This window comes from Jaculus jaculus, chromosome 19 (genome assembly GCF_020740685.1).
Source record: "Jaculus jaculus isolate mJacJac1 chromosome 19, mJacJac1.mat.Y.cur, whole genome shotgun sequence".
NCBI classification, from domain to species: Eukaryota; Metazoa; Chordata; class Mammalia; order Rodentia; family Dipodidae; genus Jaculus; species Jaculus jaculus.
In genome coordinates, this window is record NC_059120.1 from 46,161,508 (window position 1) to 46,186,810 (window position 25,303).

The 25,303-nt window shown below is 41.5% G+C and overlaps 1 protein-coding gene across 1 annotated transcript in view; it reads right to left on the reverse strand.

Annotated features, from left to right (window-relative positions):
- Ntng1 (netrin G1) overlaps positions 1-24,586 on the reverse strand; it is a 380,197-nt gene extending 355,611 nt beyond the window's left edge. Inside the window, exons 1-2 of the mRNA XM_045137990.1 lie at positions 23,782-24,586; positions 16,157-16,926 (exon numbers count right to left, since the gene is read on the reverse strand). Of these exons, the coding sequence (XP_044993925.1) occupies positions 16,157-16,402 (246 nt within the window). The 5' untranslated portion in view covers positions 16,403-16,926; positions 23,782-24,586. The remainder of the gene's footprint in view (positions 1-16,156; positions 16,927-23,781) is intronic.
- Positions 24,587-25,303: the final 717 nt, after the last annotated feature.

Consider the following 25,303-nt stretch of genomic DNA (forward strand, 5'->3'; position numbering starts at 1 on the left):
CTTTTTGTTGTTTATTTTATATTTCAATTATTTCAGTCAAGTGTCACAAAAACTAAGCAAAAGAAACTAAAAGTTGGGATACACATATAGTTATCTTCCCTAAAATTGGCTGGCTGGCTTCTCAGAACATTTATTGAATTAAATTTTCTGTTATTCATTAGGTATTTATCACAGAGTTCACAAATGAAAATATAAGGAGGATTATGATTACTGGTATGTGTATCATTTTCCCCAATCTTATATAGTCCTAGAAAGCACCGACATCATTGTAAGCCATGATCAGTAGATTATACAGTGAGAGAACATGCCAGGTGTAAGAAATGATGGGACAATATTATGCACTGGAAGGCATAAAGGCAGCTGAGCAGGATGAGGGTTAATTTATGGATGTGATAGTCTTAACATTCGTTTCTGTCAAGAGAGATACCCAAAAGGAAATTATTCTAAAGATGAAGAAAGGACAAGTGTTGGAAGTTTCCTGAAGCTGGGATGTTTACACTTTCCTTTCTCCATCTCTGAAAAGTCTTCACTTTCCCCAACTCTCTGCTCATGACTGGCCCTTCAGCGTTTGCGACTAGGGCATCTTTCTGGGCCGCCATGGCTCTTTATGTGTACTCCTCCTTGTAAGGATTTCTTCTTGAGGGCTTCTTGAAGTCAGAGACGGGGCTGTCATCATTATCTCCCATCAAGCCCAGCACAGAGCTCTGCAGAGCCAAGAGTTGCATAAGTTCACGCAGCACTGAATTAGCCGTGGGTTGAGTACATTGCCAATTTAGGGAAGGTACAAATAGGAGAGGTGACTAACTGCTCTCTACCAGTCACGGAACACCTGGCATAGGTTCCTTAGGCACAAACTGAGTTTCATTTAGCTGACATTTTGGTCGCCCTATTTGGTTGGTCCTGCAGTCAGCTTCCAGTTGCTGGGATGAACTTCCAAGACACACAGTCAGGGGAGGAAGGGAATTTACCTGAAGCTTACAGATCCAGGGGAAGTTCCACAATGCAAATGAGGCAGGCCCCCTATCGCAGGTCCATGCGGAGAGAAATACCACCAGCAGCGCCATAAGCAAGAACATTCCAGAAAACCCAGACAGAGCTCACGCACTCTACATCTGTGCTGTCACTCAGATATGCCCTGGCATAATAGGGCTGGACCCCAGACCCACCCACAGTGACACCTCCCCCAGACAGGCAGCTGGAAATCTAAGAAGCTTTAATAAAACTGAACCTGTCAGGGGGACATCCCTTCAAACTACCACAGTTGGACTGCAGCAAAAGCAGGGGGTAGTATCACGTTATAGATTGGGAGTGCATAAAGGAGCAGTTGGTCACATCTCAAAGCAGGAAGCACAGCAAGAGCCTGGTGGAGCGAAACTCGTTCTTTGTATAATAAGCTTCTTGTAACCTGATATGTTCTATGAAGCTCCTATGAGAAAATACCTAATATCTCTCAAAGGCAAATCTTCCAGTGCCTTATGACAGACAGTCCACTAGACTCCATCTCGTAAAGGTCTGGACCATCTTCTAACATAGTCACAGTGAAGACACAATTCCCAACACATAGACCATTGGGGAATACCCACCCACCCCATATAAAAAGAATTGCATATTCCAACAAAATATCACCTCAAATCAACTTCTTCTGATCCTGCATGGTGTTACTTTGATTTTAAAACTGATGGCAAAGGTGACAGGAAGAAGAAGCAACATGGCAGAAGACGATTGAGAGAGCGATGTGAGTGCAGAATTGTAAAGGCCTCTTCCTTCTGTGGTCAGATGTCCCTGTGTCCCAGGCTCTAGGCTAACTGTCAGAGTCGCAGCAGAGAACAAAGCTCCCGTGCTCCAGTCCCCAGACTGACATGTCAGACAGGACTCCGCCGTGGGAGGCAGACTCAAAACTGGTGAGCGTGAAATGTGCCGGTGGAAGCGAGGCTAACCTGAACTCCCTCTACAAGAAGGCAGGATCACTGCTAACTTGCCATCAAGTTGCCTTAGAAAGTACAGCTCACCGAGGAAAAAGAGTTGGCAGGTACATTTCAACTCTCATGAAATGCAAATTTCAATTATTTTAAATTGTAAAAAAAAACAAAAAAACCAAAAAACAAAAACAAAACGCCTTTGTGTGTGTGTTCTTGTGTGAACAAGTGGGTGTGTACATGCCATGGCGGGCGTGTGGAGGTCAGAAAATAATGCCACATGTGGGTACATTTTCATAGCCTTAGGAATATAGATGTGCCGGGTATGGTGGTGCACGCCTTTAATCCCAGAACTCAGGAGATAGAGGTAGGAGAATTGCTGTGAGTTTGAGGCCATCTGAGACTACATAGTGAACTACAGGTCAGCTTGGTCTATAGTGAGGCCCTACTTTGGAAAACTAAACCATATATATATATATATACATATATATATATGTGTGTGTGTGTGTGTGTGTACACAAAATCAAAACCACCAATTAGTGTCTCACATCACCAAGACTTATTTCAATATGAAAGGTCTTTCGCATACAAGCTCTCCCATAATTTTTTTTACATGCTTTCATTCTTAGACTTAAATTGTTTTCTTGGAAAAATTTATCATTGTACTGATCATAGTTGATATATCAGTTACTTTCTCATTTCTGGGACAAAACACCAGACCAGAAGCAGTTTATGGAAAGAAAAAATTTTTTTTTCAAGTAACATTCTTGGGGGGACGTTTCATCGTGGTGAAGAAAGCATGGCAGAGCTGACAACTGAACATCCCATCTTGTCACTGTAGCAGGGGAAGAAAGTACTCTGCGTGTGCTCGCTGGGAACACCCAATGGGCTGGACTAATGAATGTCAAGACCTGCCCATCAGTGACACACCTCCTCCAGCAAGGCTCTACTGCCCAAAGGCTCCACAAATTTCCCAAATTGCCACCAGATGAGGACCAAGTATTCAAAATACATGAGCCTACAGGGGACGACATTCCATTCAGACCACTGTGGTTGTTCTTACTGAGTATCTTGCTATCTTGGTCTTAATCTCTGAAAGGTTCAGAAATGTGTATTGGACACACCTGTGTATTTCTAGCTCAGTATCTTTCTCACAGAAGGTGTTTAGTAAGCTAAATTATTAATGTACATTTCTTTTATTATTCAATGCCATAGAAATTGTGTCTTGCTTGCCACAGCATTTTTCCCTGTGTGTGGTACTCATGGCAGAATGTGGTGAGACTCTTACAGAAGATCTAGTCCTGAGAAGTCTCCATACTGCACAGAGCCATCAAAGCACATTTGGCAGGTTGTGCCCAACCCAGGGCCACTCAGCTGAGCTGAAGGTGGCAGCTTATATCTATGTTGTGTTCCCTATGTGAGCTACATTTAGTGGAAGGAACCAGTACCTCTTCCCAATTCACAATGGTGCATTTTGTTGGCATCTCTAATTGAACATTATGGGCAAATATGAAAAAATTTTTAAATGCATGGTACTAAGTAGAATTTATGGAGTCAAGGTGTTTCTTTAAATACTTTTTATTGTTGTTGTTGTTAATAGGAGTTTGGTGGAGATTCACATGAGAAAAAAACAAGTAATATGGAACCCAGAAAAAACTGATTTAAAACCCAGCATTGCCATTTGCCATGCTGAAATTTTTCTTACTTGCTAAGCTTCCAAGACATTAAGCTCATTCCAACTTGCTATTAATAAAACAAGATTTTATTTATTGCTCAGTAATTTATTTTGATAACTTTTTTTATATTCAGAAATAGTTGTTTGTGGGTATGTCTGGCATGGTTGCTAATACCCAGAACCATCATAGCCTCAGTGCAAATGCCACTGCATCCATGACGGATTATTTTAATACTGTGTTATTTAGAACACATTTCATTTACTTTAAAACCACAGTGCTGAAATCATCCTGATTTTAAAAACCTGACTTAGAGCCTGAACGTCATAAGCCGTTAGTTATTGATTGCCATTAGCAACATCAGGGAAGGTCAGGCAGTTCACAGAAAGGGTAACTGACAGGGAAACATCCAGAAGACACCCTCACAGTGGAAAGTGAGAGTGGAGTGACTTGCAACTTTGAGCTGCAGGTGTGGTTGTCACAGTAACAAAGGCCACTGCCATGCATTGAGCATTTTGGATTTTCTAGGCACATGCTAAGCATATCATCACCATATTTATCCGGACAATGATGTAAAGATGACTTCCTAAAATTTTAACTTGAACCTTGATACCTACTTGAAACCAAATAGCACATCCTTGGGGGTACACATGCTCCCACTCCTGAGCACCTGACTATGCATGTGGAGGACTCAAGAAATGCTGAAGGGCCCTTTCTTTGGAAGGCAAAAGGAAGTATAAACACTGACTGATGATACTCTTTATCATCCCCCACATTTCCCTCAGAAAATAAAAACACAAAACATAAAAAATGCATGTTGGTCTAACCTCCCCTGTCAGGCTAAATGGAAACATCCCGGCTGTGGTTTTAATTGGAAATAGAACCCTTCCCTTGCCATCGAAATTTATTACAGTTACATATCATCCTCAGGTTTTCATCTAGGAGACAAACCATTCCGGTGATGGATGAGGCAATATTTATATATCATCTTGCAAAGTAAGCAACAAGACTTCCAGTTAAGAAGCACTATAAGGTTATTGTTATAGGCCGGTAATAAAGCCAGAGGATTAGGGAAAATAAATATAAATGACTATTAACATATCTTAAAACTATAATTTTATATAGATTGTTGTGGTCAAGCATACCTGTCATATCAGGAGGCCAGATCTAGGGTACCACTCTTACCCCTTGTACAATAATCTGAATTTGCTTATAGGTTGGCTAGATATTTATTTCTCCAAATATCCTGCTTATAGCCTGTTGACTTACCATGGTGAATATTTATTAGCGATGCTTATGCAACTTCCAAGTGATTTACTATGAAATAATTAAAACAAAGATGAGAGATTAGTAGCCGTGTTGCTTATAGTTTTATCAAACATTCTAGGGGCTGGACAGGTGCCTCAGTAGTTGAGGGTGCTTGCTTACAAAGCTTAACAGCCCAGGTTCAATTCCACAGTGCCCATATAAAGCCAGATGCACAGGTGGAGCCTGTGTCTGGGCTAGTTTGCAAAGCAAAAGGCCTTATCATACCCATTCTCTCATCAATCTCTCTCCCCATGCAAATAAAAGCATTCTTAAAAATTATGAGTTGATTATGTTTCCTATGATAGCTTGTAAACTTGAGTGACCTAACAACTAAGGAAATAAGACAAATATAACTTCTTGGGCTGGAGAGATGGTTTAGCGGTTAAGCGCTTGCCTCTGAAGCCTAAGGAGCCCGGTTCGAGGCTCGATTCCCCAGCACCCACGTTGGCCAGATGCACAAGGGGCGCACATGTCTAGAGTTCATCTGCAGTGGCTGAAGACCCTGGCGCACCCATTCTCTATCTCTCTCTTTCTCTTCCTCTCTCTATCTGCCTCTTTCTCTGACTGTTGTTCTCAAATAAATAAAAACCAAAAAAAAATAAAAAAATAAAAACATATATAACTTGTTAAATAAACTTAATTACATAATAAAACAGCATATCAGTGAATAAGAGAAAGAAAAATTTGTAATCTATTGCTAAGAAATACAACATGCCACCTCTTATCACAGTTGATGAAAATGATCATAGGCTCTGACCTCACACACTGGCCTCAGGGTATACACCTTGGGAAAAAAACAAAACCAACACAAACTCTTGCTCATATAAACCAAGAGACTAGGCAAAGGTTATTTCTGTGTAATGACTTGTAATTGCAAAAGAAGAGATCAAAAAAGTAAAAAAATAAAATTTCCTAAATTTCCACTAAGAAAATTATTTATAAAGAATATATATATATACATATATATGTATACATACATATATATATGTATATGTATATGTATATGTATATGTATATGTATATGTATGTACGTACATATGTGTGTGTGTATGTGGGCATACACACATTCATATATAATTGTATATGCTCCTACATGTGTATAGAATGATAATAGGAGAAACTAGATCATACAGTACCTTGCACAGTTCAAAAAAATAGTTTTGAATGAAAAATCAAATTACAGAATGGTTTTCAGTTTGATAAAAGTTTTAAAGTTCAATATTAAAACTATATATTGTTTCAAATGCATATTCATCATAATGTGTAAAACATGTACTACTGCTCAAAGAAAAATAAGAAGAAAACTCTGTCCATGCTCAGTATAGTAGTACAGACACAATTTTTAAAAATTTTTCACTCCCAGGTTGGATAAATACCATCCAGCTTACAACCACCAGATATGGTGAACCAACCATATAAACATATATGAAATTATGATGCCTACACATAACTTTACATCATAAAATGCATGGAATGTTCACAAGAGAATAATGGTTGGAAGCAGGCAGACCAATGAGGAGATGCTGTTGGTTCCAGCCTAGCGAGTGAGCTTATTGAGGCTTGGTTGTTAGCACTGGGGAAGCGGGGAATGGTCAGGCTGACAATACACTTTGAAGGCTTTACTACCAGAACTCTCACTGGTACGTGTTGTAAGGGATACAGATGAGTTCAGGGAGCTTTCTAGATTGCTTATCCTGAGCAGTAGATAGATAAAAGTGAGCTGCCACTTACAGATATGGGAAAGACTAGAACAGAATCGATTTGGGGGAGACGAAGTCTGGAGTTCTATAATAAATCTGTTAAGTTTAAATGCCTAGTAGACATGCCCATGAGGACACCGTGTAGGCCATTAGCTATAAGATACTGGTTTTGACTGAGACGGAAACAAAAGCATCAGGCTGGCTACCTTCCCCAGCGCTTTACCCATCCACCTAGACAACAGCTGCTGACTTGCCCTTCTGGTTTGGGATGGTGAATACAGTGTGCGCTCAGCTTTCTATGATTTCTAACGGCTTATTTCCATTTATATGAGCACATTAATGGAATAGGAAGCAAGGCTGGGAACAAACACTGCTGATTGCTTCTCTTATCCCTGAATGAAGACACTCATAATGTATACTTCCAACATTCAATACACTCTGTTTACAGAATGCAATTTTCGGAAGTTATTTCAGATAAAAGGCTTCTAAATAACAAAATCATACTACTGGAGCTCACCGTCCCAATCATAAATGTGACTTTTTAAAATGGTGTTCTACATTATCAAATATGCTATAAATTAAATAAGGTGGGGATAGAATACTTTGAGTGAGACATGGGTGTCAGGGCGCCTGGATTTATCTCAATCCCATTACATAGTGGGAGAAATTGCTTAACCACAGGCACAGCGCCTCCACCTGGTCAATAAGGATAATGATAGGACTGAAGATTTTGAGAACAAATGCAGGTCAGTCATTTAATGCAGGGCTTAGTATCAGTGAGTCCTTTAGAAAATCAATATCAGCTGTAAATAGCACTTGTAAAAATGTACGTAGCACGAACTCAACTGAAAATACACGATGAGTTTTGTTATACATATCATTTTTTATATGTTTTAGGCATTTTAAAGGCATTAATCTTGGGCTGAAGAAGTGGCTTAGCAGATAAGGCACTCGCCCACAAAGCCTAAGGACCAAGGTTCCACTTCCCAGTACCCACATCAGCCTGATGCACAAGGTGGCGCATGCATTGGACTTTATCAGCAGCGTCTGGAGGCCCTGGAATGCCCACTCTCCCCAGCCTCTCTCTGCCTCTTCCGCTCTTTCTCTCTGTGTCCTCCTCTCTCACAAATAAATTAAATAGTAAAATGTATCAATCTTTATGATGGCCAACCCAAACATCATTCTGAGCCACATCAGTAGGAAATCTCCATAACACCTCATAACAGAGTACCCTATTTAAACTTTGAAAGCAAAATCTATATGGCATATAGTCCATGCATGCACAACCAACCTCGGATTCCCATGCTTTCCACCAACTCTTGTTCTTTATGCCACGTGCATGGCCTTTTGTGGAACTTGCAATGGATCTCATTAGCTGGGTCCTCCTCTCTGGTTATAGAGACTTTATATGATCATAATATGAAGGTCTTCAATCTACTCTGACCCACCAAGCAATCCACTCCTTTGGAATTCACTTTCAAAAAGACTGAAGGCCTCCAAAATAACCCTTACATGAGCTATACATGTCATTCCCATGTCTAAAAGACAGCTTTTAGTTTTACACATCAGGCATTCTTGTCTTCTAGCACCTATATGCACACATTAACATATTTTCCTTTGAAATACAGAATTATTTACCTAGGATGGTTTTTAACCTCTCCACAGGTTTCTTATTCCTCACACTTGCCCAGGCTTTTGCACCACATTACAAATTCCTGCCTGATACGAATGGCTACAGAGGAAGCATGACAACATTTGCTGAAACACAGGATTAATTTTAGACGGACCATGCTTGGGAGTTGTTTGCAAAGTGTATTTGATTTCTTCATTTAATCACTTCTAAGAAGAAGAGAATCAACGGCAAAGGGACAAAAAGTTACATAGGATGGTGGAAAATCATTGGCAGACATGACCTGAGGATAATGTCAGCAGCTGGACCTCTCAAAGGACATCGACCTTCTGGAACAAAAGGGCTCTTTCTTTGTACTGGAGCAATACCCAGCTCAACTCTTCATTTAATATTTTAGAAGTCAGCTTCAAAGTAGGTCAAAGAGTGAAAACCCATTCTGGATTCTTCCTCCACTAGCATCTTTAATTTCCATGGAGGAGACACTGAATCTATCTATTCCTTGCAAGGTAAGAAGAAACCACCTGCCAATCTCAATCACTTTCTTTTCCAATATTATGCCTGTGAAACAACTTTCATCATTTTTTCCTATTGTAAAAATAAGAAATTCTGGATATATATATTTGCACTTGAAAAACTCCATGAGTCTAGGGAATTAAAAGTAGATTTCACATGGGCTGCTTTACACAAAGAATATGTCTTAGCTTGCACTTCTTTCCAAGAATAGATCCTAAATCAAAATAAGCTCTTTGCTTAAGGAAAATAACACCTTGCGAAGTTCTTACATTATGAACAAAACACAAAGTTGTGGGCTCTCAACACAGACTCTTGGCTAATATAGTGAGACTACTGATTCCTCCCATCAAAGTGGAAGGCAGGAATGCAGAGTGTTTCCACCAAGTCAAAGGTGTGGGAAAGTCGCTGGAATGAAGTCTCTTGCCTTCTGGCAAAAAGGATATTCATGGGCTTGAGAGATGGCTTAGTGGTTTAAGGCACTTGCCTGCAAATCCAAGGGACCCAGGTATGATTCCCCTGGACCCATGTAAAGTTAGATGAGTGGTGTGTGCATCTGGAGTTCGTTTGCAGTGGCTGGAGGCCCTGGAGTACCCATTCTTTCTCTCTCCTTCTCTCTCTCTTTGTTATTCTATCTCTCTATCAAATAAATAGATAAAAATAAAGGAAGGATGTTCAGATTCTGATTTGATTAAGTGAACAAAAGTGCAGCTTTATGAAAGACTTAAATTTACATGTGCATGTAAGCACATGTATTTTTAAATCAGTGATTTCTACAGAAAACACTAGAGAAGGGGAAAATTACAAAACAGCAAAACTCTTAAGTTACACATAACAAAACACAAATAGATGAGAAATTTAAACGTCAACTCACAAGAATAAAATAAAATGCAGGTTGAATAAACTTAGTACTGTTTAGTGCCTAAATATGCAATTATATGAATGTCAAAGTGTTAACATTCTAATCTTAGCTTAAAGAGTGATAGGGTGTGAATAAATAATCTTTATATCTTTGATAAATTGTATCTCCTTGTCTTATCTGCTGTAGCCCTACAGTGAAATAGAATATAAGTCTATTTTCAAGTATTATGTGGGTCTAGTTACTCATACATGACCATAACTTGTTGATGATGTATATGTTGTTAACTTTCTGGAGCACAATTTACCATTGGTCAGGAATCCTAAGACATTAAAATCAAGCAACATAAATGTTTACAAATAGAAAGATGGCTGAAGCAATACATATATAGATGAATACTATACAACAGTGTATCTAAAAAGCATAATGTTGAATTAAAAATGAAATTATACATTGATATGTACTATAATTTCATACATGTTTTGAAACTGTTAGGCAAGTTCCAAAAAGCAACACTGCATATAATTTGTGGATCACACTGAGTGTATAATCTTTAACTATTTGTTAAATAAGAGAAGGAATATATAGAACCCAAAATAACCAGAGATCCCAGTACACAGAACTGGTAAATTCTATATTGTGAAATTCTATATTGTGAAAGGCCTAGAGAATGACACCAGCTAAAATTTGGAGATCTATATCAAAAGTCACTGGAGTTAGAACCTGAAAGGATATTTGAGACTAAGGTAGATAGAAGGGAAACAGACTATTCCAAGCAAAAGGAATGTCTTCTGCTCATCTTGGTAGAGAAAAGAAGAGGCGACACGAAGTAAGGATTCTTGTGTGGTAAGACCTGTCCTCACTATCATAAGATCAAGGCAGCAACCTGAAGAAACCCCTATGGAAAAAAAGAAAAGAAAAGAAAAGAAGAGGAAAGAAAAAGGACAATAGCAAAGCAGGAAGCAGAGGCAGCCCACCCCTTCAAATTCTGAAGAATATCTTCAAGAGACCCCCAAATAGTACAGATAGACTATGGACTTTTAGGATACTGGTTCTCACACTTTTCAAGTGATATAAGGTTAGTTTCTGTTCACCTTCTATCCTGAAGAGCATGAGAAACCTTTCTCCCATTAACCTGATCAGCAGTGCATCACTCCATGCGGAGGTGTCTCTCCGCTCCACCCACCCTTTCTCCTGCATCTTGTCTGACATCGCTTCATGTTGGAGGGCTGTTAGACGTCACATAGTATTCTCTGTGTGGCATAGTACAAAACGCTTGCCTCTGAATTCTGAGCACTTTATATCTCTGGCCCCCAAGCTGTCCCCACCACCTGGGAACAAACTTCTTTGGCTTACTTTTGTTCAGGTCTGTTCTTGACATCTTTGAGGGCAGGCGTTGTTTGGCTGAATTCTCACAACTACTGCTGGGTTTTTGTATATTCTGCTGGTACTGCTCCCTTAGCTCTGCATACAGTGGTAGGGAATAATGGGGATGCGTTAGCCTATCAGAGGCAAGAGCACTTATGGATATAGAGGGAAGTACCAAGGAACCATAGCACCATGAAGCCATTTGGGGTGTTGCTAGTCTCTATCTTCTCCCTCTCATGACTTCCTCCACAAAGCATGAATACTCTACCGACGAAGGCTAGATCCAAATCCAGCTGTTCCTCTCCAGTCAGACTGTCAGTACCCCTAAGATGCTGTAAGGGCCTAACACGTAGTAGTATAAATAAGACTGTATTCCTGCAGATTTGAAGAGCAGGTAAAGTGCTTTAGACTTAATATACTAGATACAAAGGAGCTAATTAATGTTCGTTCCTCAACAAGGATTTACTTGATGTGCTGACAAATCAGAAAGACTAATTTTTGTCAAACTTAATTCACTGCAAACATGAAATTGAATGTCTCTAAGAAACAAGTCTAAATAATGAAATAATAACAAAGAAATGTTAATAACAAAGGAACTGAAGGTTTTAAAAAATTCCATCCTGCCATAATTAAGGGATAAATCAGTTCAAATGAGATATGTCCCTGGTATTAAAACCTCATGCATTTTTGAATAATGTTTCATGTAAATAAAGTGTATTTTTAAGATCATTCAATCATTAGATAAGTCAATGTCACTTCCAGTGTTGAAAAATTGATATTAATTCCTTGTCATTGAAAATGTAATTGAGTTTATCAAATTGATTTCACAAAGGCCACCTGATAGCCACCAGATGGCAACCCGAGATGATGTCAAAGCAGAAATTTAAGTAATGGATAGCCCTGACACTCTGAATTACCAGCTGCTTGCCCCATGGGTTCCCTTGAAATCATAAAACACAAAGGCTTTCTATTACTTTTGTAAATTTCAATCTGCCCTTCCAAAATCTACTCTATCCACAATGCTTGCAATAATTAAAGATTTTTTTCTTAATAGGAGCCTATCTAGAAAAAGCACAATATGGAGTAATCATTCATAGACCTGTTAAGGTACTTGAATTAATGCCTGTTGAGAATAGGGGAACACATTAGTAAATTTCCTAAAGAAAACCCATTTCCACTTTAAAATCAGACATTTTATTTAGAAAAATGACCCCCTTTCTTTTAATTATTACAGTAAACATAATGAGGGTGTTGCTAAGTACACCTTGGAGTACTTTATTTTCACCAGTTTTTAGTCAGATGAGTGTATTTATAATTAAAGGCACGCTGCATTAATGATGCTGAAAGTCTCCAAGGAAAACATTTAATGTCCATCTCATAATATTATGCCAAAATTACATGCACAAAAGACTTTTTAATAATCTTTGTTTCCTAATTTAGCTTTGATTGGCTCCGAAATCTATGACAGCACCCAAGGGCTCACATTTCCACAGTCATCAGCACTTCTGCCCATAAATCGTACAAATACACATGACTCCTTCCTGTGTGCAGGTTTCTGTTCAATGCTTCTGTCTAAGTCAGAGAAAGTTAGCTGCAGGCTGGAGACAACCGCAGATAATTTTTGCCATTTTTAAGCCACTGAGGTGTTGCTGCGCGGAGAAATGACAGCCGAGTTTGTCTAAACACAAAGCACAAGTCCTATGTAGCTTTGTGTGGTCACTTCAGCAATTTCCCACAGGTTCCAATCAGCCTCTCTGCTTCTCATGCAAATTGAAGCAAATCGCTGTCACCAGATGCCCTGCGTTTTCTGACAGCTACGCCACCTGAAGCCTGCGCTGCTGCGTCATTGCACCTGGAAGGATGAGATCAACACTAATGTGTGACCCTCGCCTTCTGAGCAAAAGTGGTTGACCCTCCACTACTCTTCTGACTCCCCCTCCTTCTGAATCTCAGTGATCCATTTTTTTTTTTTACCCACTAGCAACCTAAAAGGAATAAATTAATTAAAAAATGAATAGATTTCAAAATACACAATTCACAAACACGCATGCATGTATGAATAAACACATATACATGTATAATCCTTATTCTATTACCATAACTCCAGATGATAGGGCTCTCCCAGAAAATAAGTACTTAAGGATGCTTGTGGAATTAATATGCAACAATTATAAAATACTTGACATAGAGAATATATTACACATGCCATCCAGGTTATCAGGCAGAGGTCTATTACTCCATGGAATTATGAGCTGCTTCTTCTCCTAACATTTCACTCTATATTACAATGAACACAACACTCATGCAAAGTCACTAGCATATTACAAAGGAGCAAACGCAGCCAGTAGCAACACACACTCTCAACGCAACGCCAGTTGCTGGTGAAGTCCAACTTTATTCTCAATAAATTGACTCCAGGAATAATTACAGGACATTGCTGTGGCCGAATGTCCTCTGGGTGTGCAGGATCCCTGGAGTCAGAGATAATAAGGGTGTTAGTGGCTGAGGAAGGGAAGCCATTTTCCAGCACACATTTGCATATAGGGGCCTAAGTAGTGGCTGTGCTTATCTGGCAGCCACGGTGATGTAATAGGCCATAATGACCTGAAGGAGCAGGTATGGATGCGAGTGTCAAGGAGCAGAGAATGTGGAAGTCATAGCTCAAGTGACTTCATGGATCTCATTAGACCCTGGGCTAAGGAGCACCTAAACAGGGCTGAAATGACAGGATCCCGAGACAGCCCACAGCCTGTGTTGAGAGCTCTTATGCCGAGTTTTATAAAAAATCCACAACTACAGAGAAGAAGTATTGCTATGTTAGGTAATCATCATTGACCGGGCATATAATGAAGACACAAATAGCATTTAAAATATGCATTATCAAATATTTAAATTAAACCATTAAATCATGTCAAGGAATAAAGATCAATGGGTAACATCCCACATCTTTGCAGTATTTCCACTTAGTGACATCCTTAGGTCCACCAGGACTTTTAGAACATCTGTACTGTTCTGTGAAACAACCCTTTAAAAGATTGTCCTGCGGAGTTCAATGTAAGACTATATGGTGTACATGCCAGTGCTCTTAATGGCAACTGAGGAATATCATTTTAATGCTCTTGTCTCATTGCCCATATAACCTCACTTGGCCTGTGAATTGGTAGACATGGACTTAAGGACCGAAGACTCTGTCCCTATGAAAGACGGGTATATGAAGTCCTGTGACATGCCCTTCCCTGTTTTGATGGGGAAAAGAGGCATGCTGAATACACTAAGAAAACTTTCCCCAAGGCTCGTGGGAGCTGTGCTGAGCAAGCCTCCTCTGGCCAGAGGCTGAGCCCAGGCAGCGGCACCCACGAGGCAGCCTGAGCACAAAGATAGTGTCTGGGTAACTGTAAACCACACTGTGGAAAGGGAGAGTGACTATTTCGCTTATATCCACAACTTATTAAATCATTTCAGAACAGGCATGTAAACCAGTACAAAGAGCCAGTGTGTTCTTAATAATATTGAGAGTTGGCCCAGAGCTCTTCCTCTACTATGGGGAGTGGAAGAGCTGCCACCCAAGCAACAGTTTCACCATAGACTGGCATATAAGATCTTAATGTAAGAAGTGACTAGGGGCTTTATGTGAAGTCAGAAAATATCCTTGCCCTTTTTAGATTTATCGGAAGTTTACTGTTATGTTTAAATAAGCTCTTTGGGAAACCTGTGGTTTCTGAAATGTAGCTTCTTTGCAAAGCACGTACCCGTTTCCTAGAAAGACTGGTCCTCTCTGAAATATTTCGTCTTTTATGGCACTTTAGTCATAGTGACACATAATAGCCACGCTCTTTTACTCACTTTCAACAAAATCAGGCTTAGCTTCTAATTCAAACAAGTCCCCACAGGCACTTTTGAGAAATGGCAAGCCCTCAGCTTTTAGGTGAAAACTCTTTATTGCTAAGAATTGTTTCCCTGTTACAAAAGGTTTTCTATAGTGCTGGGTCTATGATGATCTAATGTTAATTTACCTCACTGGGCACTGTGAGCAGATGCTACATTGATTAATAGTTTCACTATCCTGAAAATGCCAGGCTAGGTTCAAGATAATAAAGTCAGGTAGGAATACTACTAAAATCTGCCTTACAAGTCTGTTATGTGGAGAAAAATGGGGTTAGGGTTAGCATGGTTCTTGTATCAAATATAGACCACCTAGAATAAAAACCAACAATAACGACCCTGTCTGGATTCTGTGACACATTCACCGACATCATGTTAACCACCCATCCATTTGCAAGTTCCTTCAGCTATGGTTTTAATGGAAATTTTCCCATTGCTGCCTTTTCTCCTAACTTTTAATTTTCCATCCAGAAAAAAAAAAAATACATACTCCCAGAATAATGAAAGTAACTGTGCTTATCCAAAGGAGAGAGTATCTGATTTTGTATGCCCTGCATCATCCCTTTTCAGCAAATGTTTTCAACAGCCATCTTTAAAATGTACATAAGAAACTGTAACCCTTGAACCGGGCATGGCGGCACACGACTTTAATCCCAGCACTCAGGAGGCAGAGGTAGGAGGATCAGGAGGATCGCCATGAGTTCGAGGCCACCCTGAGACTCCATAGTGAATTCCAGGTCAGCCTGGGCTAGAGTGAGGTGCTCCCTTGAAAAACCAAAAAAAAAGAAAAGAAAGAAAGAAAGAAAGAAAGAAAGAAAGAAAGAAAGAAAGAAAGAAAGAAAGAAAGAAAGAAAGAAATTGTAACCCTTGATAAGAAAGACCTTTGGGTTTTCTTCCCACTGGTCTCCTAACCAAGAAACCCCACTTCACAGCAGCTGCCCATCGAAAGAAACAATGGGATCTCTTGTCACCCTGACTATGGGATTCGGGCCCGGCCTCATCTGTTTGAAAATAAACCTCTGCAGTCTGAAGGCTGGTTAGCCAGTAGATTTTTGTCATTAAGGTAACACAGCTGACCCAGTCAGTCCCAATTTCCAAACTGAAAACACACTGCACCTGCCTCCTTGACACTTTGCTGGGCAGCAGGCCGCTCCAGGCACGCACCGTGCCAGGCACACTGGCACTCCGGGAAGCCAGGCTCTCCGCACAGCCCGCACGAGCGGTCTTCACTCACACCCACCACATCTGTGCGCATGTGGGGCCGGACACCACGTACAGGAAAGACACGCTACTCAAAAGTGTGGCCTCACCATTGCGCAGAACGACTCGGGCGGGTCTCCACAGGTGATATCCGGGGGATCCAGTTTCACTTTCAGGTATTTGGTCATGTCCGTGGATTCCGGCTGGCAGGCCATGTAATCCCACACTTTCCCTTCTTCCGTGTAGATCTGAGTCTTACAGACATCGTAGTGTCCCCACACTAATGGGTAGGGCTGCATCACCGAGGACACTGTAACCCAAAGGGCATGGATCGACAAGAATCTTGACAAATACATCTCTAAAATCTTTTCACTCTTCGTGTCTTATCAGCCACCAGTGTCTATTTACATATATACCTGAATATATAGAGATATATGTAATATGTCTTTATATAAGTAAAGTCTGTATATATATATATATATGTACATATATTTTTGAAAGGATGAGATCTCAAAGCAGATTCCAAAACCCACAATGAAGGACTATGGTATTGTGCATTTTCAGGTGTATTGAGGACTTTGTTGGGAGCCTAACATAGTTGTGCGTTAGGCATTAACAGCCTGGAGCTTGCTTTTCCTTGTTTAACATATCTGATAGATTCAGGTCTGGTTTGCTTTTGTAAAAGATGCCCAGCAGCAGATAACAATTCAGCGAAGTGACGGCTCTCCCATTGTACATCCACCAGCCCAGATAGATCCTCCCTGTTCTGTGTTCCGTGTTCCGATGCACTGAGGGGTCGGCAGCTGAAGCAACAAAAAGTATCCAGGGTCCCGGGTTCGTCTCACATCAATCTCTCTTTTCTTCTTCTCGTACCAACGCCCTTTTAAGAACAATAACAGTTAAGAGTTACTGCCTCAGAATCAACGTATTAGAAAATATATGATATTTTGACATTTGGAAGCTTGATGTGGCGCAAAGCAAAATGGTGTAACAGGGAGATCACTTTTACACGCACGTGCTCTGCTAGAATGGGCAGGCCAAGGAAGCCAGCCACGTTGGGGAGAATTTTGATAGGAAGGGCTTAACTGTTTCGTCAGAAACACAGGTATATGTGTTCCAGGTAGGTTACCGATTGCGGCTTCAAAAGTGACAATTCCATCTTAACTGCCGAAAGCAGGATGCTGGATTTAAAGATCTCGCATATATAACAGTGCTGGAAAACATTCCAAGAGCACTGAGTGGGCTTGGGGCTGAGTGCTTTTATAATAATGATAAAGAAACAACTCCTTGCATGCCTTTTGTCTCTCAGCAAAGAGACCCCAACAGTCTTCAAGTTCCTGAGGCATCTCTTAGCTTTCCTTTGCCTGAGTGAAAAGTTGCATTGCTGGTTCAAACCTTTTCTCTCTGGATTTACTCATCATGATTGAGGGAATTTTGCGTCATTTGTTAGTTGGGTTTACTGATAAAGGCAATGTGGCTCTAAGGAAATATTTTTAAAAACTAAAATCAAAGGAGCAAATCATCTTTTTATACAAAGTCTCTACTTTCTTGTATCTTTTCATAGCCATTATATTTGCATTTGCAGTTTCTTCCTGTAACTGCAGAGAATTTGTCCCAAAGGTGAATATTATGTGCTGCTTTAAAAGTAAAAGCTCTGTAGTAAAATGCACAATTTAAAATGCACATATAAAAATAGCTGAGGGTGAGTTAACAGGCCATGCAGCAGAATAATATGGTACTAATTCTATGAGAAAATAAAAAATTCTGCATAAGAGTACTTTTGGTACACTGGTAATGCAGCCTATGTAATTATAGATACAAGTTGTTAATGGCTGGCAACTTTTCCAAATCTCTACAAATGTACTAACCTTAGGAATCTAGGTGCTAAAAAGTATGTTTTCTTAATTATTTAGTTCACATTTCTAGTTAAAATTATTAAATATATTAAAAATTAATATGAAGTAAACCAAGCCCACAGCATTAGAAAATTTCATGATACTCTCCAATTCATATTAAAGAGTTTAAATAAGGAAGCTCACTATCTACAAACAATCTTATAAAGGAAATTCGATATATTGAAATAATGCACCATCTTCAAATGAACTAAGCCACGGAGACTATGAAATGCCAACAGATGGTTGAATTGTGTTTCCATAGAAAAGTAATTTATAATAATTGCTTTATGGATGCAAGTGCAATTTTCATTATATTCAATTCATAAAATGTTATCATACAGCTGCAAATCGTGATATTTTCTCCTAGGAAAAGTGTTGAATAGTTGAGTTCCCATGAAGCAACAATTAGCAGTGTGTCTAAACATGCATAAACTGCAATCTGTATGTTCCTTGCAACTTAAAGAGCGCACAGTGTTGAGCACATTTTGAAATCCTAAGCTAGAAAGGAAACATCACAGAGGAGCATGTGGTGTGGCTACCACAGCTTTTTGCTTTTTAAAGAATTACAAGCTGATACTTCCAGAAACACCCAACACATTGACAATTAATAATCTGAAAGGTGTTAAAATAATATGTGTTCATTTTACATATTCAATTTTCACGTGTTTGCTGTATTTTTGTAAGAGGAAACAGACACTTAGGGAAGAGAAGAAAGTGGGGATTTATAGGTGGGACAGTGTAAAATCTACCAGGTCCAAAATTATTAATGTCACTTATTAGTCTGAAGACCTGGAACCAGTAGCTGTGATTTTGAACTGAGTGAATAGTTCTGTTATTTTTCAATGTTAAGTATAAAATATGACTTGAAATATGTTCAAATTATTCTAGAGATTGGTCTTTACTTTTATCAACCAAATTTTTTTTCTTGAATCTATTCAGTTTTGGTTACTCTATCTTCATCCACAGTTCACCTTACTGAGACTTCAAAGAATGACCTTATGTTTAAACATGAAAAATATAGACACATAAGAAATAAAGGTAAACCTGTTATTATCTCCTGAACACAGCACTCCCAATGTAACAAACTCTCATTAAAGCATCCCAGAATTACAATGCTGGTTATTATGTGGAATTATGGACTACACTATTGACTGAGTTTCGAGGACTGACATAGGAAAGTGCATAGGAGGGCAAGATATTTGAAAATTAGGCAGTTGCAGGACTGTGCGACAGACACTCTTGACAAGAAGCAGCCAATTATAACTTAAATTTCTGGCACATAACCAGTTGTGATTAATAGTTTTCCATCACATCACAGACATATTGTTAATGTATTAAAAATGTCAAGTTTGGCAAGCACTAATATGACATGGATAAGTTAGTCTGCAGAATTTACATTTAATGAGCTCCTATTGACACAGAAAAAGATATTAACCATAGCATCTATACATATCAGGAGCAAAATCTGTTCCTCAACATAACTTTTTTATCTCATTTTTTTTTCAAATAGATCTGCAGCATCCCCTCCTATATTACTGTCATGTCAGGGTCTTTTTATTTTTCAGTGTCCTACACAAGTCAAAGAAAATCCTCCTAACTTCACATGAGAAGAAATTAAATCCATGCATGCCTACAAAACACAATGAAAAAGAGGCCTTGTGTGTTTCGACTAAGATAGAATTATGAAGTTTTCAAAGAAAATAAAATGATGTCCAAATAGACTATCATTTATACCACCACTTCTGTTACCTAATGGTACTGGCTTCCATCTGGCCTTGGTTTCAGTCAGATTAAAACTATCAATAGCTTCTTAAAAGGTGGGTCATGATGGCGAATAGTCAGGCAAACTGATTATGAGGATAGTCAATGATATATCTGGGGACTAACCACACCCCTGCCAGCCCAGCACTCGACTAATTGCTGACTAACACATTTTCAATTGCCCTCCAGAGCCTGGACCACCCAAGTAGAGACAGCCGCGCAGACCTCTGGGCAGCCCCAGTTCTGGCTCTGCGCATTGCCAGCCCTGAGAACTCACTGTCATCAAATAACAAACAACATCATCTCAATCTGAAACAAAGTATTAACAAATCATTTTTGATAAAGAAAAAAAATCCCTTAATGTCAAAAGTACTCCACAGACCTATGGTATATACATTTACAGAGCCAATGCAAAAATGCAAAATTACGTCATGGCCTTCAGGGTGATACGTATTAACGATCAAGGCTAAAATGTACTATAAAATGGCTTTGCATGCATGAAGCATTCCCCCCACCCCACCGCAGGATTCTCTAGCTAATTCCCTTACACCTTGGATAAACTTTGTACAAGGGGATTTCACAGGTCCTTTCTCTCATCACAAAAGTACAAAAAAAAATGAAATAATAAATAAACACCAAAATCACATGTAAATAGAAATGATTAAAATAGTAAACAATTATTTTCTAAATTTCTTTCACTGAGAGAAAAATACTGCCTGTAAGTCTCCTAACTTGAAGTGACATTTAACATTCTTTTAAATGCATCATGTCCCTGGGAGGTAGGGGGTGTGGCAATAAGACATGCAGTCCCTAAATATACAGCCCTTCAGGGGCGCCTGAAATGGACAGCTAGTAACTCGTTCATTATGGACATTAAGAATTTTATCAATCTGTATGTTTCTTAATGGATATGAACAAAAGGAAAATTGAAGATGAACATATCTCATTGAAAAATAAAAGAAAAACATACAAAATCAATCACATGTCAAAATTAGCAGCTTGAACAAATTCACAATGAAATCTATCATATGAGATCTGTTAACCTATCTTCCATTTTTTTTTAATTTACTGTGACAAAACCATATTTTAGTCTTCATGGGAAACATGGGCTTCTCTATGTTTTGTTAAAGGTCACAAAAACATTTTTAAAAAATTGAAATGTAGTGTAGCAGGACTGATACATACTACTTTGGATATTTTAAACAATCAACTGTTCCAAGGTTCTCAATAATATCAAGTAGCATACGCTAGTTTTTGGAAGACTTCTATTTTCACCAAAGGAAGGCTAATGGGGAAGTCTGACAGCATATATTTTATAGGATGTTTGGGGATGAGATGACAAATAAAAGCATTTCAGAAGTAGTTAAACTAGAAGAAATCTGGCATTTTAAAATGTGGCATTTATCATATGAACAATAAAGCTTCCATTCTCATATAGAGAAGTTAGGAGATCCAAGTTCTCAAATGCACAGATTGAAAATGTACACCCACTTGAACTCTGAGAAAGGACTCTGGATTCTGAAAATAAAATTAGCTTCTAAAAGTATAGTAAATCACTTTCCTATAATATGGTTTAATTCCTAAAAACATACATGCACACTTTCAATATTAACAGATCCTTGTTTTCTTAAGTTGTATAAAATTTAATTTTTTTTCCAAATGACTTGGTGCTTTTGTCACTCAAAAACTCTCTCTAAATCTTTACTTAGAAATCCACTGACTAAATGTGTAATGATTTAATTTTTTTTAAAAAAAGATATAGTCTCTCATGTTTTCAGAATAAAGATGGAAATTAAGACAGGTATTTTCACCACACAAAAGGAAACTGCAAAATACATTAGTCTCTTCCCTCCCCCCAAGATGCTAACCTGGATCATGTTAACCCATATACCCAGTGAAAGCTGACAGAACAGAAATCTTAATGGGAAAACATTATTATGTCCAAACAAAATCATTTGTATCTTTCAAATTATTGTGATTACCTCTCCTAAATATCTCAGGAAGAAAGGCAGCAGACTTAATATCTGGGCAGGAAACACTGAATGCCCGCATGTTGGTACTTAGTGATGAGCTAGATCTCACTTCATGACAACTGGAAAGAATATACGCTCCTCATATATGTAAGCTGGAGTAGCTTCATGTGTGAAATACTGGATGCATTTTTTTTTGCATGCTGACCCCCCCCCCGTGCAAAAATCCAAATTTTTGTGCAAGTTTGAAAGTTTCTTATGTCCAACAGTAATCTTAGATAGGAGTGGAGCAGATTTTCCTCTGCCAAAGAGAAAGGCAAGTGGGTGAGGCCTTCAAAGAGGGGCATTGGAAACACGCGCTGAGGTGTGGGCTTGCCGGGTCCCTCCCTGCTTCAGAGGAGCTTTTCAAGGGCCACAAGGGTCTGGAGACCCTGGCCCCTCCCCCACAGATTTCTGCAAAACTTTCTAACAAGCATAATTGCCATCCACTGCTATTTGAAGAGATGATTCTGATGAGGGGAAAAAAATATCTTTGCTTTTTTTCCTTCCTTTCATTTCTGTACAATAAGAAAACTTTTAGCATTTTCAGTCACAAAACATAGAAGGAGGCCTTGTTTTTTTGGAGCAGGTGTGCTGCCAGATTCACCATATGTCTTGTGGAATGCTGGGTCTTACTCAGAATTTTCCACTCCAAAGATTGACAATCGGTTGTGATAAGGAATGGCTCTATTAGTCCTTGGGTAAAGAGGGCAGGAGAGAGGGGAGCAGAAAGAGCCAGTCCCTGGAAATCTATACCTAATGCAACTGTACGATCGCATTCTGAGACTTTTCCTAATAAAGTTGCTTTAAAAATCCCCGCCAGGAATTCTCCTTCGTTGCCCTGAAAAATGACAATCTACTGTTAAGTGGATTTCTATTTCTCGAAGAAGAAGTGGGATGGGGGGGGGGAAGGTCCCTGGACGAGATGACTAAAATAAACAGCAGAGGGCGCAGTTTCTTCTTTTATCTAAGTTTGCTGTCAAGAATCACTTAATTGGTTATTTTTGGGTCCAATAATATTCGGTATTATTTATATTATACATAGATATCCACAGATCCACGGCAGAGAGAAACTCCACGTCTCTGGCCAAATCCATCAACTGATTAACGCGACGTCAGGCTCCGAGAAATTATTCCAAACAGCATTCCTACACCATCTTTCCCCCCTTTTCATCTTCCTTTCTCCCCAGCTGCGCAGCCTTGGGGTAGTGATGCTTTAAATCTCGCACTAAATAAAAGAGATTAAAAGAAGGGGACTTCAAAAGCCCTCGGTGGAGCCACTGGCTCCGCAGAGATGATAACTGGGCAAGTGACCCCCTCCCCATCACCACCACCGCCTCCACGAGACAATTTTGGCAAAGGAAATTAAATAATAATAATAATAATAATAATAATAATAATAATAATAATAATAACAACGATAACCTTCTTGCACATTGTGTGCGGTCAGGTGTGTGGAAGCCAGAGAAAGCGCGGTGCGTCGGCAATGGGTGGCTGGATGTTCGGACTCATGGCTCAGCTAAGGACGCAACAGCCAGGGGCGCACACCCGGGAGTTGTGTGTGTGCGTGTGTGTGTGTGTGCACAGGCTCCCCGCTCCGCTTCCTCCCGGAGCTTTCTAAAGTTCCTCTCCCACCCGAAGCCTCCCTTCCCGCCTGTGGCTGGCCCGGGTCTGGGGTGTCCGCAGAGGGGTTGGAGAAGGGACCACCAAGGGAGGACCGAGGGAGATGCTGTCCGCACTTACCGCGCCGGGGGGAGGTGGGCGGCGTGTGCCCCGGCTCCCGGGTGGGTGGGAGCCTAGCGGACGGCGCGGGGCGGCGGCCCGGGGGGTGGGGGGCTCAGCCTGGGTCCGCCCCGGGGCGGCGGCGGCGGCAGCTCCCGCGGAGAGCCGCCCTCCCCGGGGGGCGCGCGGGCGGAGCGGGGAGCGCGGAGGGGGGTGTGTGGATCCGAACCGCCGCCGTCTCCCAGGCAGCCCCCGGGCTCCCCGATCGCGCTCCCGGCCCGGGGAGCTGGAGGAGATTCTGGGCACCCAAAACCCCACGGCTGCCCGCCGCTCCCGGCCGCTCATTACCTTCGTCTGGTTGCCCCCCACCCCGGGGTGGTGGTCGGGTGTGGGGGGGGTGGAACAGCCTCTGGTGCGCGTCGCCCCCTCTTTGCAACCTGCACGGAGATGGAGGGTGTGTGTGTCGGGGGGCGGGGGGGATTCCTTCCCGTTGACGTCCTCTTCCGAAATGCAAAAAGATCAGTGACTTTGACAGGTAGATGAGGAGGAGGGAAGCAGGGGTGGGCGGAGAGGAAGAGAGGATGCGAAAGGTGCCTCTCTCCCTCCAAAAATATAGTGAGATTAATAAAGGAATCGCAGCTTTCGGAGGTCCTGCCGGCCGATCCTCCCCTCGCTCGGCTCGCTGCGCTGCCTCGGCCACTTCTCCTCTTAAACTTTTACTGAGGGTCTCGGTTGTTTTTTTTTTTTTTTCTTCCTCTTTTCTTGTTGTTTTCTTGTTTTTCTTTCTCTCTTCTTAAGCTCTAGGACGATGTTCTCTGATCCGCCCCTCCACCCCAACCCGGGCTCGGAACCAGCGGTCAGGCGGTTCGGTCCCGCTTTGGCCCCACTTTCATTTTTATTTCAGATGAAGGCGGCGGCGGTGGCAATGGGTTCGATCCCGCGCGGGGTCTCGATGGGGACCGTGGGCCTGGGCGCCGGGGAGGAGGGTCCTGCAGCGGCGAGCTGGCGGGGTCTCCCTGCGCGCATTCCTGCAGTCAAGTCAGAAATGTCACCGCGCATCGCGCCCAGGGCTGCGAGACGCGACGCACCCGGAGTCCCTCGGATGACAGGGACATGGTCCCCTCGAAGCTTCTGGATCGCGGTTCTCGGGGCTCCCCGGGTTCTCCCCCCACCACGCACACACACCCCCACAGACGGCCCCTCCCGCCCGAGGCGCCGGGCCCGTCACCCCGCGCCCAGCCCGCAGCCAGCGCTCCGCAAACTTGGGGCGCCGCGGCGACACGGAGCGCCGGGGCGGGCGCGGCGCGGGGAGCGGCGGCCGGGCGGGCCCCGGGAAGTCTGCGCGGCCCGCGGCGGGGCGGCGGGGCGGCGGGGACGTCTCACTCGGGAAGCAGATCGTCTTCTGCAGCCGCCAGCCGGGGGGGGAAGCCGCGCAAACCTTACACTACCCCGAGACCTGCTCGCTCCGAGAGGTCCTAAGTCCGTCCCGCTCGCTCGCTCGCTCGCTGGGGCGGATGCTGCTGCTCGGGCCACGCCTGGGACCAACCTCGGGGTGTTCAGGCTACCAGACCACCTCCCAGCCGTACCCCTCAACCCTTGTGGGTCGGGCACTGAGCGAGGATGCTACTGACTCCTTTGGCACCTCCCACTTCTGTCCCCCCCGCCCCTCCCTCACTTCTGCTGTCACCTCCCCCATCACCTCCCCCAAGCACACACACACACACACACACACACACACACACGCACGCACACACACACGCACACACACACACGCACGCACGCACACACATACACGCACACACACACACACACACACACACGGTTCCCAAGCACACACCCAGCAGGGAGCAAGGTGCTGTTCTAAGCCTGG